Here is a 13,864-nt window from a genome sequence, read left to right on the forward strand (position 1 = left end):
TTGAAGCATCGGTGATGCATTTTTCCATGCTACAGGAGCTTTTCAAATTATTGCTGAATAATGGTCCATATTTACCAAGAGGAACTAATCCATGAGACCAGAAGTTTCACAACTTTTTAACAGTGTGGACTCCCTGCTACAAAATATTTGTTTCCTCGAACCCCTAATTAATAAATCTTTTTGCCTACTCATCAGACTATTGCTAACAAGAGTGATCAATCCCAGGAAGTATAGTGTCCCAAACTCATGGGGGGAACACACACTTAAGGCCCCAAACTGCACCTCGGCGTGTGCAGGCAGCATGAGGGGGTATAGCTGTCAATCACTGGAGAAGCATGCAAAGTCACGCCCCACAATGCCTTGCTGCTGTGGATGCAAAGCATTGTGGAGAGTGACTTTGGAATTTCCTGCTGTAATTAACAGCTATACTCACCACACTAAGGTGCAGTTTGGGCCCTTACTGAGTACACAGGCTCAGAAACCCACAATACAGCCTCTGTTCCACCATTACATGTTTGTTTTTTTTGGTGAACCCCAGAAGTTTGTGCAACTCATGTTTGGAATCACTGCATTAATCACCTTCTCAGATCGAAAGACAACTTACATACAGCCATTGAAGTCAATGGGCAATACAGCGTCTTATGCAACAGCACCACTAAGTAATTAAGGGGCGGTATAATCTTAGTTACCCCTCCTTTTTACCCCTTCCCTTATGCTATCCCATATTACCCCATATCCCCCCATGTACAATATTACTGAGCTGCATTCCTTTCCTTCCCATGTAGGGGGAACCAGGGTCAGATGGCATACCGGGGAGCCCTGGTCGTCCTGGGAACGCTGGCACAGCCGGCTCACCTGTGAGTAAAGCGTTGCGATGTCCGCATCACCTGAATCCCAGAATCCCTTGCTGCAGTGGAAGTGCTGTGTGCTGGGTGATAATGGGGAAAGGCGGGGTTGCAGACCTGTCTAAGACATGCAGATGAGCACACAGTAATATTTCCATGTGATTGATATAAATATATATACATATATATATATTATAATACTGGAGATGCACTAAACATAAATACATTATCTATCAATTGCACATACAGTATTAACCTAATGCAACAAATACAAATCGGCTTATTAACACTGTTATATGTATCTAATTTCAGGGCAGTAAAGGTTCGCAAGGAGAAAGCGGCGAGGCTGTAAGTCATTGCTTATTCCTTTCCTGACACTGTCCTTTTAACACTGAAAATAATATTATTCTTCTTATTAAAGTTACCTGGTGGTCTCTGCAACGCAAAATGCATCAAATGAATGTATCTGTAAAGCGCTATGTATAAAACTAGCTGCGCTATACAAGAGCAAACAATTATTATTATTATATTATTATTATATTATATTATTATAAATGCCCGCTATCTTCTGTGATCCCCCATCGTATCGATACATAATGTTTCTGTTTCCTTTCAGGGGGCGCGTGGCCCTCCAGGGCCCGTTGGTCCCAAAGGAGAGAGAGGATTTCCGGTAGGTTACATAAGAGAGGCTTCAACGCATTGGGATGTATGGATTATATTCGTGGTATAGGATCCCAGATAGTCAGAGTGAGATGTTTCTTGGTCATCATCATCATCATCATCCCTATGTATAATCTGTAATGAAGGTCATGTATGACATTTCTGCTTATTTCAGGGTGAGCCGGGCGAAGTGATAAATGGCGGTGGAGGAATTCCTGGGAGGAAAGGAGAGCCTGGAAATTCAGTACGTGTGAAATCTGTGCTTCTATTTATAAGAAAAGAATCATCCGTCATATAAATATCACGGACTAGTCCCGTACGGTATGGTGCTCAGGCTAGCCATGGGCTCCAGAGCATCAGGAGATTAAATAGCTTCATATCCAGAATGCCTTGTGTCATGTCAATATCATGTGTAAACATCAATGTTTTAAAGGAGGAATAAACGCTTAATGTAATCCAGGAAAGGGCCCCACATGCTGCAGCGTAATAAACATACTCCCAGATACAGCTCGGAACTTGGAACGGGAATAAGTTCAGAGGGGCATCTCGCGTATAGGTGGATGCATGTTGTGTGTCCTCATGCGGGATCCAGCAGATCCAAGCTGTACAGCATCCGTTTGTAGTAAAGATCCAATGTGACGCACGGAGCACAACCGCGATGGCAAAGAAAAAGAATGAGATCTAGAGGTGACCCCAGTAGAAAAATGACATTTATGAAGTCACATGGATAAAGGTAAAACTGCACCTACGCGTTTCGCGCAAACGCACTTTATCACGGTGCGTTTTACCTTTATCCATGTGATGTAATACATTGAATTTTTCTAGTGGTGTCACCTCTTGATCTCATTCTTGTTCTTTGCCATCGGGATTGTGCCCCGTGCTTCTTCTTTACTACGTTTCATATAAATATGTTTCTGTTGTCCCTGATTGTCATTGGATTCGTGTCCCTTTGGGAACTTCTAATGTGTTAGTGGGTACAATAACCGCCGCTACATCTCTACCTACTGATCTGCTTGGCAAGTTTGACTATTCTTTAATCCGATTTAGATCAGGAATTTTCAACCCGAATGTGTTTTATTATATTATTATTATCGCTGTAAAGCACAAACATATGCCACAGCGTGGTACAATGGCGGGCACAGAGTAACATTACTTACATAAACAGGTAATAAGGTTACTAGAGTCCGGCAGAGACAGATGTTACAAAGAGTCAATAATTCAGACTGAGAGTGCGAAATACTGACTCTTACCATCAGAAGACTCCACTGTCAATGTTGAGTAAATTGTAAGAACAAGTCTAGTTTTCTGAGACTTCTGGGGAATTAAAGTGTGTAGGATACCAAAGTTTGAAAATTTCTGATCTGACTGGGAGAAAAGTAACGAGGAGATGCCCATGGGGCTGTCATAGCAATGTCTTCTCACTCTCTACTTTCAGTATGGTTTGGGGTGTTTTGTATTTGTGATAACGTGTTGCATGTTTGATAAAAAAATCATCTGCAGCATAAATATTTACAACGTGCAGTATCTTCAATCAGGTGTAAAGGTTTGTGAAAAGTGATATGCAGTTGTCCAATGTGACCACTCACTGATGCATCGTTGTCTGTGTTTTAGGGAATACCAGGTCAGCCTGGAATCCCAGGACAGCGGGGCATCCCAGGAAACCCTGGAATTCAAGGACCAGAAGGACCTATTGGACCCGCAGGTGTCCCAGGACAGTTTGTGAAGGTATTCTTCTTCTACTCAACTCATGTTGCATCTTCTAGAACAGTGGGTTTCAAAATTTGTTTGGTAAAGGAACCCTAGAATTTTATTGTGAAATTCTGGGGAAACCTATCTCTCTTTTACCCCCTTAAACGCCTCCCTCTCTTCCCCCTTACTCTTCTCCCTCTCTTCCCCCCTTATATTCCTCCCTCTCTTTCCCCCTTACACTCCTCCCCATTGCATCCCCCCCTCTCTTCCCGTCTTACACTCCCCCTCTTTTTTCCCTCCTTTATCTCTTCCATCTCTCTCTTCCCCCTTACACTCCTCCCTCCCTCTCTACCCCCGTTACACTCCCCTTCTCTTTTTTACCCCTTACATTCTCCCTTCTCTCTCTCTTTCTCCCTTACAGTCTCCCTTCTCTCTCTCCCCCCCTACATTCTCCCCTCTCTCTTCCCCCCTTACACTCCTCATGTCTCTGTCTTCCCCCCTTACAGTGTCCCCTCTCTCTCTTCCCCTCACTCCACCTCTCACTCACTCACTCTCTCTCTCTCTCTCTGTTTTTCTTCCCCTCACTCCTCCAACACACACACACACACACACACAAACACAACTTGGGGTGAGGCGGTCTTCAGTGCTGCTCCAGTCGTGCACTCTGGGGACTCCGCAGCTCTTTTCTTCAATCAGAAGTTGCCGATAAGAGGAGGCTAATGGTTGCAGTGACTGCCTGGCCTCTCTTGCATGGGGAGCTGGGGAAACTCCAGCCACTGCTGCTGGGGAGCCACTGGCACTGTGGTCCCAGCTCTCCCCCCTTGTCGGCCACGGAACCCTTGAGGGGTTCTGCAGAACCCCAGTTGAAAATCACTGAGCTTGAATGCTCCTCATATTTACATGGGATCAGTGATAGTAACATCGCCTCGCCTTACATTGCTACAAAGTGACATTCAAGTTACAGATTGGGAGTAAGGAGCTGTATTCCAAGAAAGGCCTGTCGCTTATTCTCTATTACATATACTGTAAAATGGTCCTTATATTGGCTAAAGGTAGATACCCAATTACTAGCAATTAAGTGAAGATGGTCAGAACCACTGATATCTAGATGAGTGTTTGTTTCCAATGACCTATAACCAGATCGAAATGTCTGAAGAGTGAATTAACGTCGTCATCTCACAGATTACCAATGCAACTGCTGGTTTTAGACCGCATGCCACGGAAAATCTGTGACCATCTCGCTGTAACTCCTGAGATGGGCCACCGAAAGGCTGTAATGGCCCATCGGATTAACACAGCGGGGTTCCCTGCGTTTGAATGGGACTCATCGCCCGGTAGGATTCACACAACGTGAGTCCCATTCAAATGCAGGGACCGTTCTGTGATAATCCGATGGGCCATTATTCTGGCTGCAGGAATTGGATGGGTTCTAGTGCATGAATTCTCAAGGCAAGCGGCCTCCAACCAGCAGTTACAGCTGTAAATACCAACACTGCAGGGGAAATGTTAGACAGAATATTATACATGTGTCACCAAACACTGCATGGGTAAATCATATAATACCACACGTTTATAACACTATTTTACCTTTAATAACCTTACTTAGTGATAACAGAGCAGAGCACCGGATTTCTCATGTGTTAATCTCCTCTTGTAGGAAAGCTGGTGGCTTGTGTTACAGAATAGTCTCTCATCTCCATAGCCAAACATTTCATCTGTTTTTCTTCTGTTGTTCTAGGGAGAGAAAGGAGAACGAGGTGAGAGAGTAAGTGCATTTTAATTGAACTAATTCCATCTGTTACAAGGATGCTCTTATCTTCCTTTCATCGCCTCGGTGTAGGAGAGCTAAGGTTCAGACCGTGATCGCTAATGTATACGTGTAGTGTACCCCTACTGATCCTTTGTGCCTACCAGAATTCACAGTTTGGCAAGCTCACACAATACTGTACATAGGCATTACTTAGTCATGTTAAACCTTATTGTTCCTATGAAAGTGCTGTCGGGGTGTAACCTTGCCTAGAAGAGCAAAAGTAACAAGCTATGCGCATTGGTATTTTTTTTTTACTTTTGCTCTTTGCGCCTCTTATCATAACACTTAGACCAGTGGTGGCCAACTCCAGTCCACGAGGGCCACTAACAGGTCAGGTTTTCAGGATATACCTGCTTCAGCACAGGTGGCTCAATCAGTGGCTCAATCAGTGGCTCAATCAGTGGCTCAGTCAAATGGCTGAGCCACTGATTGAGCCACCTGTGCTGAAGCAGGGATATCCTGAAAACCTGACATGCTGGTAGACCTTGAGGACTGGAGTTGGCCACCTGTGAATTAGATTGTAAGCTCTTCGGGCACTCTTGTCTGGCACTGTTTTTGCAGTAGTTTTGCTAAGTTAGGGTGAGGTTCCCATTATACACAGCCACATTAGCCGAGATTTGCTGGTCATGTAAATCAATAATCAATTGTATACATAATAGTTTCCCAATTCATTACCTCAACGATTGTCTCGATAGAAAGAACACCCTGGTGTTAATAGTCATTATTATGTCTCCCCAGGGACAATCAGGACAAGGCGAAGGGGCTGCTGGGAAAGGAGAGCCGGGAGATGCAGTAAGTGGGGCTGTTATCGTCAAACTAGGACATACAATTAACACTGGAGATGTGCAGAATGATTTCCATACTTTGTGAGCCGGGTAAAATTACCCTTTTTTGTTTTTTCGCCAAAATTTGCAAAGCTTCATTTGGCTTCATCAGGGGTTCCCAACTTTTTCTACACCGTGCCCCCCCCCTGCTATAAAATATTTGTTCTATGAACCCCTGATTAATACATCTTGTTGCCTATTCATCAGACTATCGCTAATACAGCGGTGTGACTGATCCCAGGCAGTGTGGTGTCCTGAGCTTGGAGGGGAGAACACACACTTAATAAGGCTCTAAACTGCACCTCAGTGTGTGCAGGCAGCGTGGGATATATATACATACTATAGGTAGAAACAGACTTTGTGACGAAGGTGATAGATTTTTATTTTAATACACAGGGCGCGGGGAGGGATTGGCTGTGTGCAGTGACAGCCCCCCCTCAGCAAGCAGGAAAAAACCCACATCAGGGGAAACAGAGGTGCTGGTACTGAGTACAGACAGTACCGTCACAGACAAAACATTGCAGGGCTTTATGTATCTTTGCAAAGCTGGTGCTGCTCTGAGGCACAAAGATGCATCAAAGAAAAAAAACCCTATTGATTTCAATAGTACTTTTTTCTTTTAAACATGTTGCCTTAGATTTGCTCAACTTTAGTCTTGATACATGTGCCCCAAGTGCAGGAAGGCGGTGAAATGTGTGGCACAGAAAGCAGGTCTCTTACGCTACCAAAACATAGTCAGGTTGACATGTTACATCAACAGCAGTGCATTTAAATTGATGGTGAGAGAAAGGGGGCGGGGAGGGTTGTGTTGTTTAAATTATGTGTACAATCACTCACTAGACATGCTTTCCATGAGCCCCCTTCTCACACCGAGGACTCACACCAATATCTTCTACAAGAAGTTACATTCAATGTCAAACGGCAATAACACCCACAGTTTTATTCCAGGCATTTGTATTTTTATCTTTTTGTTTCCAATTTAGCAGAGGTTGAACTTTATGGGCGTATGTCTTTTTTTAACCTCATCTACTATGTAACTGTAGCTATGTAATTATGTAACTGTAGCTATGTAACTATGTAACTGTAACTATGTAACTATGTAACTGTAACTATGTAACTGTAGCTATGTAACTGTAGCTATATAACTATGTAACTGTAGCTATGTAACTATGTAACTGTAGCTATGTAACTATGTAACTGTAACTATAGCTATGTAACTATGCAACTGTAGCTATGTAACTATGTAACTATGTAAATCATGAGACAGGTGTTTACATTGATTACAACATAATTCTTGTGAACAAAGAAGCCCCAGAACACGTCCAATAGGACAGATTATTTAGTACATAACTATGTGTTGTTCTATATTTGTCCTTCATAAGTATGGGCCATTTAGTTCAATCCTTTGGCCAACACATGTCATGCCTGCAAAAATGCTGGTAGGGTTACCCTGACGTGGCTTGAAATGTTTTGGCTAAAGGATTGAACTAAATGGCCCATACTTATGAAGGAAAAGTATAGAAAAACACATGGTAATGTACTAAATAATCTGTCCTATTGGACGTGCATCGAGGATTCTTTGTTTATTGTAGTATACTATTCCCATTGGCATTCCAATAGACACAAACCTATCTGTTCATACATAACATTGTGGGTCCAGGTTTTGAGCTGGCTAAGATTGGGTATGTCTAATAGAATTCTTGTGTCTCATTTTTAGGGACCCCGAGGTGAGGCTGGCTCCCCGGGACCCCGAGGACCAGCAGGCCTGGCAGGGCAAAAGGGGGACAAGGTGAGTGACAGGCGGTAGCCGGTATGATGGAAACGTGCAGCCCTCGAAAGTCTCATTCCTACACAGATAAGATGATTATATCGTTTTTTGGGGGGGGGGGGGAGAAGTTCCCATGAGAAGTAGCCTTGTGTTCCCCAGCTCAATGTTGCATGTGCAGAACTGTAGAAGGAGGGGACGTGTGTTGTAGAGCACAGGGGCCTGCTCTATCTAGGCTCATACAGTAATGCTCAAGGTCTTGGTGGCCCCAACGACGACACAGGACAAGGAAAAACAGCATAGACGCAACTAGCCATGAACCTGCTGTTCCATAGAGTTAGGCAGAGTATATACATGTGCTGAAAAATGTGTGTTTATGGTTACAGGGTGAAGCAGGGGAAGCTGTTCCAGGTCCTGCAGGACGGGCGGGGGATCCGGGTGATCGAGTAAGTGCTACGAGACACTTAACATTCAATGAGTATTTTTTGTGAGACCCTCATTCTCATTTCCCTTCTCACTTTGAAGTGCAAAGATATTTTTGGGGTTAAGCTGTGTATAAAATGTTTGTTGCTTATATGATGGGCGAGACGTTATTTGTTTTCTAAAAAACCCTACTGGTGTTCTTGGTACTCGCCGCTCCCTCTTGTATATGAACATGGGGTAGTATAGCAGTAATTTCATTGCCTTCCATGTGTGTAAGCCCAGTTCCAATCCTTCTTAGCGAGAGAGGAAACCGTTGTGCAAGTTTTTAAATACTGTACCAGGCATTTGAACTGCCTGAAAATGGAATGTACAGTGATTTGTACATTACCGCGCAATAACAGAGGAATACGTTTAATCAAAACCTTTATTTAATGCATTTCTTCTTTTCATCAGGGACCCAGAGGCCCACCTGGTGAACAAGGCACCAAAGTAGGTATTGGGGAAAAGAACTCACCCATGCAACGCCTCCTCTGGCGCTTTAAACATCTTACGCTTTTTTGGTTTCCCAATGGTAGATAATAGTTGAAGAAACCACGGACCTAGGTATCTTTATGTCATGCCATTGCTCTATGGTACAGGCCCCTTAGGCCCACAAAGTTTTCTGTTATTCCTTCAGTGTCCCACCATTATGTACTAATAAAGTAAATAATAACACACCGTAACGGGTTTGGAGCACTGTGGACAACAACACTTTTCCTTGGTCCTGTTGATCTTCAGAGCCACATACACCATACAATTGTAGGCTTTATTTTCAGAATGATGTAACGGGACGAGTGCTGTCCACACCCTTGATCTATGCCAGTTTAAGTTGATGAGTTAGGCCCTGGGTGTATCGTGGCTAATAACAGAGAACGGGCCGTTTATAATGACCCAGGGAATAGCTGCAGCAATCCCCATGATGCAGAAACAAGAGCAGAGTTTTTAAAGCAGTTCTTCAAAAATGCATAACAACGGCCACCATAGCAGTCCCACGGGTATTGTAATACGCTCCAAAATTGTTACCCAGAAATGTCATTTAGCTCATGTACATCCTTTTGCTTTCCTCTGCCAGGGTGAACGTGGGCTGCCTGGGCAGGATTCAGAACGTGGGGAGAAGGTAACTTATTATTAACCTCCGTGCATTGGTTGTAAGGGCTCTCCAGCTCAATCAGGGAAGGCCCGTTGCAATCCAAGTACAAGATACACAAGAAAGGAAGAACTTTTATTTGGCCTATAACTATTATTTGGCATAAATGACCTTTTTTTTTCATCTTGATCACACACTTCATTGTGAAAGCCTCCAGTAGTTTTTATTTTTTAGAGACGTATTGAATTAAAAAAAAAACACAAAAGATTGTGACAAAGTACAGACAGATTGACAGATTTTCCCATTTTGATGTTTACCAGCTGAAGAGCACTGAAACGGAAAGTGCCCCCCAAACTCCCCCCCCCCCCCCCCCAAGTTTGTAAAATAAAAGGGAGAGGTGGCCTTGTAAGGAGCATTCTCAAGCAAGGAAAATGATGAAAGATTTTGGCGGTGATTTAATATACAGAGAAGCGTCCAGTCACATGGCAATTGATCAAAACCCTCCATCATAGTACGATCAGGCACTTCAGAGTATACCGGATGACCCCCGTAGAGAGATGGACACACAGGGAGGTCGGCACAGATAACCGGCGCTGCGCTGTGCTAACGTTTGTCTTGTGAATTTCCAGGGGGAACGCGGAACTCCTGGATTCCAAGGACTGAAGGTACTGTACGATAGGGGGATCGGATGTGTAAATGAGCCTGACTTTACAACGCACAGCAGAACCCATTAACAAAGATTGTACTATCATATATAAGGTCGTTATGTACTCCATCCATATACCTTCCTTGTTTTCTATGGAGCAGGTTAGCCACATACTTACTTAGATTTGTCACCTGGCTCCACAGCAGGTTGATTAATTCCAGTTCAATTATTTCTCAAATAGATTTGATTCATAGACCTTTATCCTACAGAAAATATCACTATTTAATGATGTTACCCAAATGATACTTGGTAGTAATCCACATTAAATAGCTCCAGTGGAGGCGCTAATCAGTAGGTATACTGCTCTGAACCCTGCGGTAAATCAATCTGCATCTTAGCTTCTTGGGCTCTTCCCAGCTGGTTAGGTTCCCGGAGCCTTCTTCAGGCTTAGGATCACAGCGAAGAGGACTCGGCAACCTCTCCTTACAATGAATGCGTGGCACAAATGTATTACACCTAAGGGAACATGCTGGACATTTGCAAATTGATTGTGATTCTGACAATCTAATATTCTCCAGGGATCTCCAGGACAAACAGGTCTCCCGGGTCCCAGTGGAAGTGCGGTAAGTCTGTTGTTCTGGGCGGCAAATCCAGTGCTTGGACATTAATCACTTTACCACCAGAGGAGGCTGATACACATTACAAAGACACAAATATTCAGTCATCAGAAAGCCGCTACTCTCTTCTATGAGACCAGTTCTCAGTTTGTCCTGAATATAAAAAAAATATTCTAATATAATGCAATTATCTGTACACAGAAGTAATCGTTTTGTCTCCAATGTTTCCCTCTGCGTTAAGAACTTTTTCAAAGGCAACGTCTCCATCCTGCATGTTTATTTTAATAGAGTTGACTGAAGTTCCGATCTTTAAACTCTGCTGCCGGCAAACTTTACAACTGTGGATATTTACTAATTGTGTAACGCTGCCCAAACTCTACATTTCACCTGGTCTTACCGTCTCACCTTGTTATTTTCAACAGGGACCTCCAGGTGGAGTTGGACTACGAGGGGAAAGGGTAGGAATCAATAAACATATATATATATATTTTGTTTTCAAAGCGTCTAGCCGCCTGGATATGACAGCAACATCGTCATGAATATTTTGTCAATTTTGTGATGTAGGAAACTGGAAGATGCACTTAGAATTGTAAATAATGCTTTACTTGCATCCATTAGTTTAGGGGAATGGACAATATCATGACTTGTTAAAAAGGCCTCATTCCTAATTGTTGTCATCGGAACATTACATTCTGACAGTCACTTGAGTCAATGTAAGGCCTCGGGCATGAGCGCTGACCCGTGCTGAGGCGCGCTGCTGCTCGGCAGTGAGCCCCTGCAGCCGCAATGAGAGCGGCCTTAGCTGGGGCTCGCTTACGCTTACGCAAGCGTGCAGAAGCGTAAGTCTTAGAAAATGTTTAAATTGAAGCGCTCAAGGGAGCGCAGGGCCGGTCACGTCAGCGGTTCGCCCAATGAGGGCGAACCAGCTCCGTGACGTCACTGGCCCGCCCCCGACACGCCCCCGGATGGCGCGCTAACCAAGGCCAGGGAAAGCACCCGCTTTCCCTCAGCCTCAGCGCGCCTCCGCTCGGGCTGAGTCACCATGGACTCAGCCTAATGTGGGAAAATGTTGCACACCAAAAATGTAACTTAAATGTGAGATACTGATAATAGGGCTCTCTTAAATCAATGGGGAAGGCCCGTTTAATCCGAGTACGAGATACACAAGGAAGGAAGAGTAGAGGCTCCATGGGTTTTATAAATACAGTCATTTATTGAAGCCAAATAAAGTGTCCAACGTTTCGGCTGTCACAGCAGCCTTTGTCCATGAGTGGCCACTTCAGTCAAACATCTTTGGTGCAGCCAACATACTGGGCACAACACAAAACATGGGCACAACACAAAACATGGGCACAACACAAAGCATGGGCACAACACATCAGCATAAAATATCCATTAATCTGGGTGTGTGGCAGTTACTTTACTACAACAAAAATATACAATATGCAACATTTTCACCTCTTTCCTTCATTCTCTTCTTTCTCAGGGTGACCAGGGGCTCCCAGGTGAGCCTGGAAAATTAGTAAGTAAATGTTTCCTTGTGTTCACCGTCATATTTATCATTTAAATGCCTGGGGCAGAGAGCTCTGGGAAGAAGAAATAAATGTATCATGCCAACGTATCTATTCTGCTTCTCTTTTCCAGGCGTTGGGTACCCCAGGTGGCAAAGGTGATAAGGTAAAGTCATTTAGAATAAGGGTATTGAATGGTATTAGTTTTTTTATAGCATACGATATATATATATAGATTTAAGTAATCCTTGCTTCATTCATTGTAACATCGCCGGAAGAAGAGATCAGTGTATCTCGAAAGCTCGCACAAATAAAAGCATTTCGTTAGCCACAGAACGGTATCATCTATTTATTTTTTGATTATATATATATATATATATATATATATATATATATATATATATATACATATACACACACACACACACACACACACACACACACATTTCATAGAATAAGCATGCTGTGCCATGCACTAGTATGTTATTGTACCCACTGCTGTATTACCAACCTGATTACATGTCAGTATAGTACTTTGGTCCAGTTTGTGGCTCAGATCCACAGAGTTCCGTAACTCATGGCTCATAAAATACTGTTATCAAAATCAGTGCCGGTCTTTATTTTCCTTGAGGTTAACGCGAATGCACAAAAAGGAGGACACCTGAGATACCTGCGATATATGCAAATTAACTCATTTAAATATAGTTTGCATATTCATATTAGTATATATCCCAGGTATCTCAGATGTGCTCCTTTTTTTGTACAGGCGTCACACTCTCTCACTTACTCGCTCACTCTCTCACTCCCTCTATCTCTCCCTCTATCTCCCTCACACTCCCCCTCTCTACCTCTCTCTCCCTCTCTCTCTCCCTCTCTCTCCCTCTCTCTCCCTCTCTCGCGCTCTCTCGCTCTCGCGCTCTCTCTCTCACACTCGCTCTTGCTCTCTCTCTCTCTCTCTCTCTCTCTTGCTCTCTCTCTTGCTTTCTCTCTCACTCACACTTTCTCTCACTCACATGCACACTCACTCTCTCACTCACTCTCAATCACATTCACTCACACACACCCTCTCTCACTCACACTCTCTCTCACTCACACTCTCACTCTCTCTAAATCATACCTAATTAACGCATCGTTAATTTCCTGCGTTAACTATGGTGGTGCGCTGTGGATATGTGTTAGAGGGAACAGCGCTTCTGTATATTATTAGCAATAACGTCCGTTATAGTAATGCAGGGGCTGTTACGCCTGAAAACGTAACACAACACTGCATTAGCAAGGTTTGAGGATGCCTGTATAGCACTTAGTTAATAACGGACCTCTGTGGATCTGGACCTGTGTGTTCTAACCCAGTGCTTTCTGCTCTGTAGTAGTTCTGTATTTCTGCATAATGGAGATTTAGAAAGCCTGGAACTGGACTCCTTTCCCATGATGACACAGAGTTAGGTTACCAGTACTGCCTTTGTTCTGATAGAAGTCTAGAAACTGTTGAGCAGTCGCTTTGTAATTTCGTGTGATTTTGCTTTTTTTTTACCATAAATGAGAAAAACAGATTTAATTGTAAAGCAAACAAGCAAACGTTGAAAAAATCTGTACCTTTTAACCCCTTCCCAATGCCCACTCTGGGCACAAAGGGGTTACACAAATAAGCAACAATCTACAGCTTTTCTCCAACTGAAAGAGAGGTGCAGCTGGTTTTGACTGGACGGGAAGTATCCAGTTGGACCATTTTGCCCACACGTTAATGTGTCTGATTTACAGGGTGACAGAGGTCCCGCAGGACCGGAAGCTGTTAAGGGTACCAGAGGGGATCCAGGAGAAAAAGGGGAGCGGGTGAGTATCATTAAACATCTTCACCCGAACCCTGAACACTGTTGGAGACAATATAGCAAGACAATGTATCAGCACGGGCTTTAAGGCAGAAGGAGCGGCTCAGTGAGTGAAGACACTG

At 43.6% G+C, this 13,864-nt stretch overlaps 1 protein-coding gene across 1 annotated transcript in view; it reads left to right on the forward strand.

Moving 5' to 3' along the window:
- The window catches only part of COL7A1 (collagen type VII alpha 1 chain), a 120,221-nt gene that overhangs the window by 50,358 nt on the left and 55,999 nt on the right, over positions 1–13,864 (forward strand). The window contains exons 35-51 of the mRNA XM_075574536.1: positions 786–857; positions 1,158–1,193; positions 1,462–1,515; positions 1,681–1,749; positions 3,117–3,230; positions 4,933–4,959; positions 5,743–5,796; positions 7,546–7,617; positions 7,980–8,039; positions 8,470–8,505; positions 9,128–9,172; positions 9,772–9,807; positions 10,367–10,411; positions 10,828–10,863; positions 11,892–11,927; positions 12,050–12,082; positions 13,675–13,746. Coding sequence (XP_075430651.1) covers positions 786–857; positions 1,158–1,193; positions 1,462–1,515; positions 1,681–1,749; positions 3,117–3,230; positions 4,933–4,959; positions 5,743–5,796; positions 7,546–7,617; positions 7,980–8,039; positions 8,470–8,505; positions 9,128–9,172; positions 9,772–9,807; positions 10,367–10,411; positions 10,828–10,863; positions 11,892–11,927; positions 12,050–12,082; positions 13,675–13,746 — 897 coding nt within the window. The remainder of the gene's footprint in view (positions 1–785; positions 858–1,157; positions 1,194–1,461; positions 1,516–1,680; positions 1,750–3,116; positions 3,231–4,932; positions 4,960–5,742; positions 5,797–7,545; positions 7,618–7,979; positions 8,040–8,469; positions 8,506–9,127; positions 9,173–9,771; positions 9,808–10,366; positions 10,412–10,827; positions 10,864–11,891; positions 11,928–12,049; positions 12,083–13,674; positions 13,747–13,864) is intronic.

Source organism: Ascaphus truei, chromosome 17, assembly GCF_040206685.1.
Source record: "Ascaphus truei isolate aAscTru1 chromosome 17, aAscTru1.hap1, whole genome shotgun sequence".
Taxonomy (NCBI): Eukaryota; Metazoa; Chordata; class Amphibia; order Anura; family Ascaphidae; genus Ascaphus; species Ascaphus truei.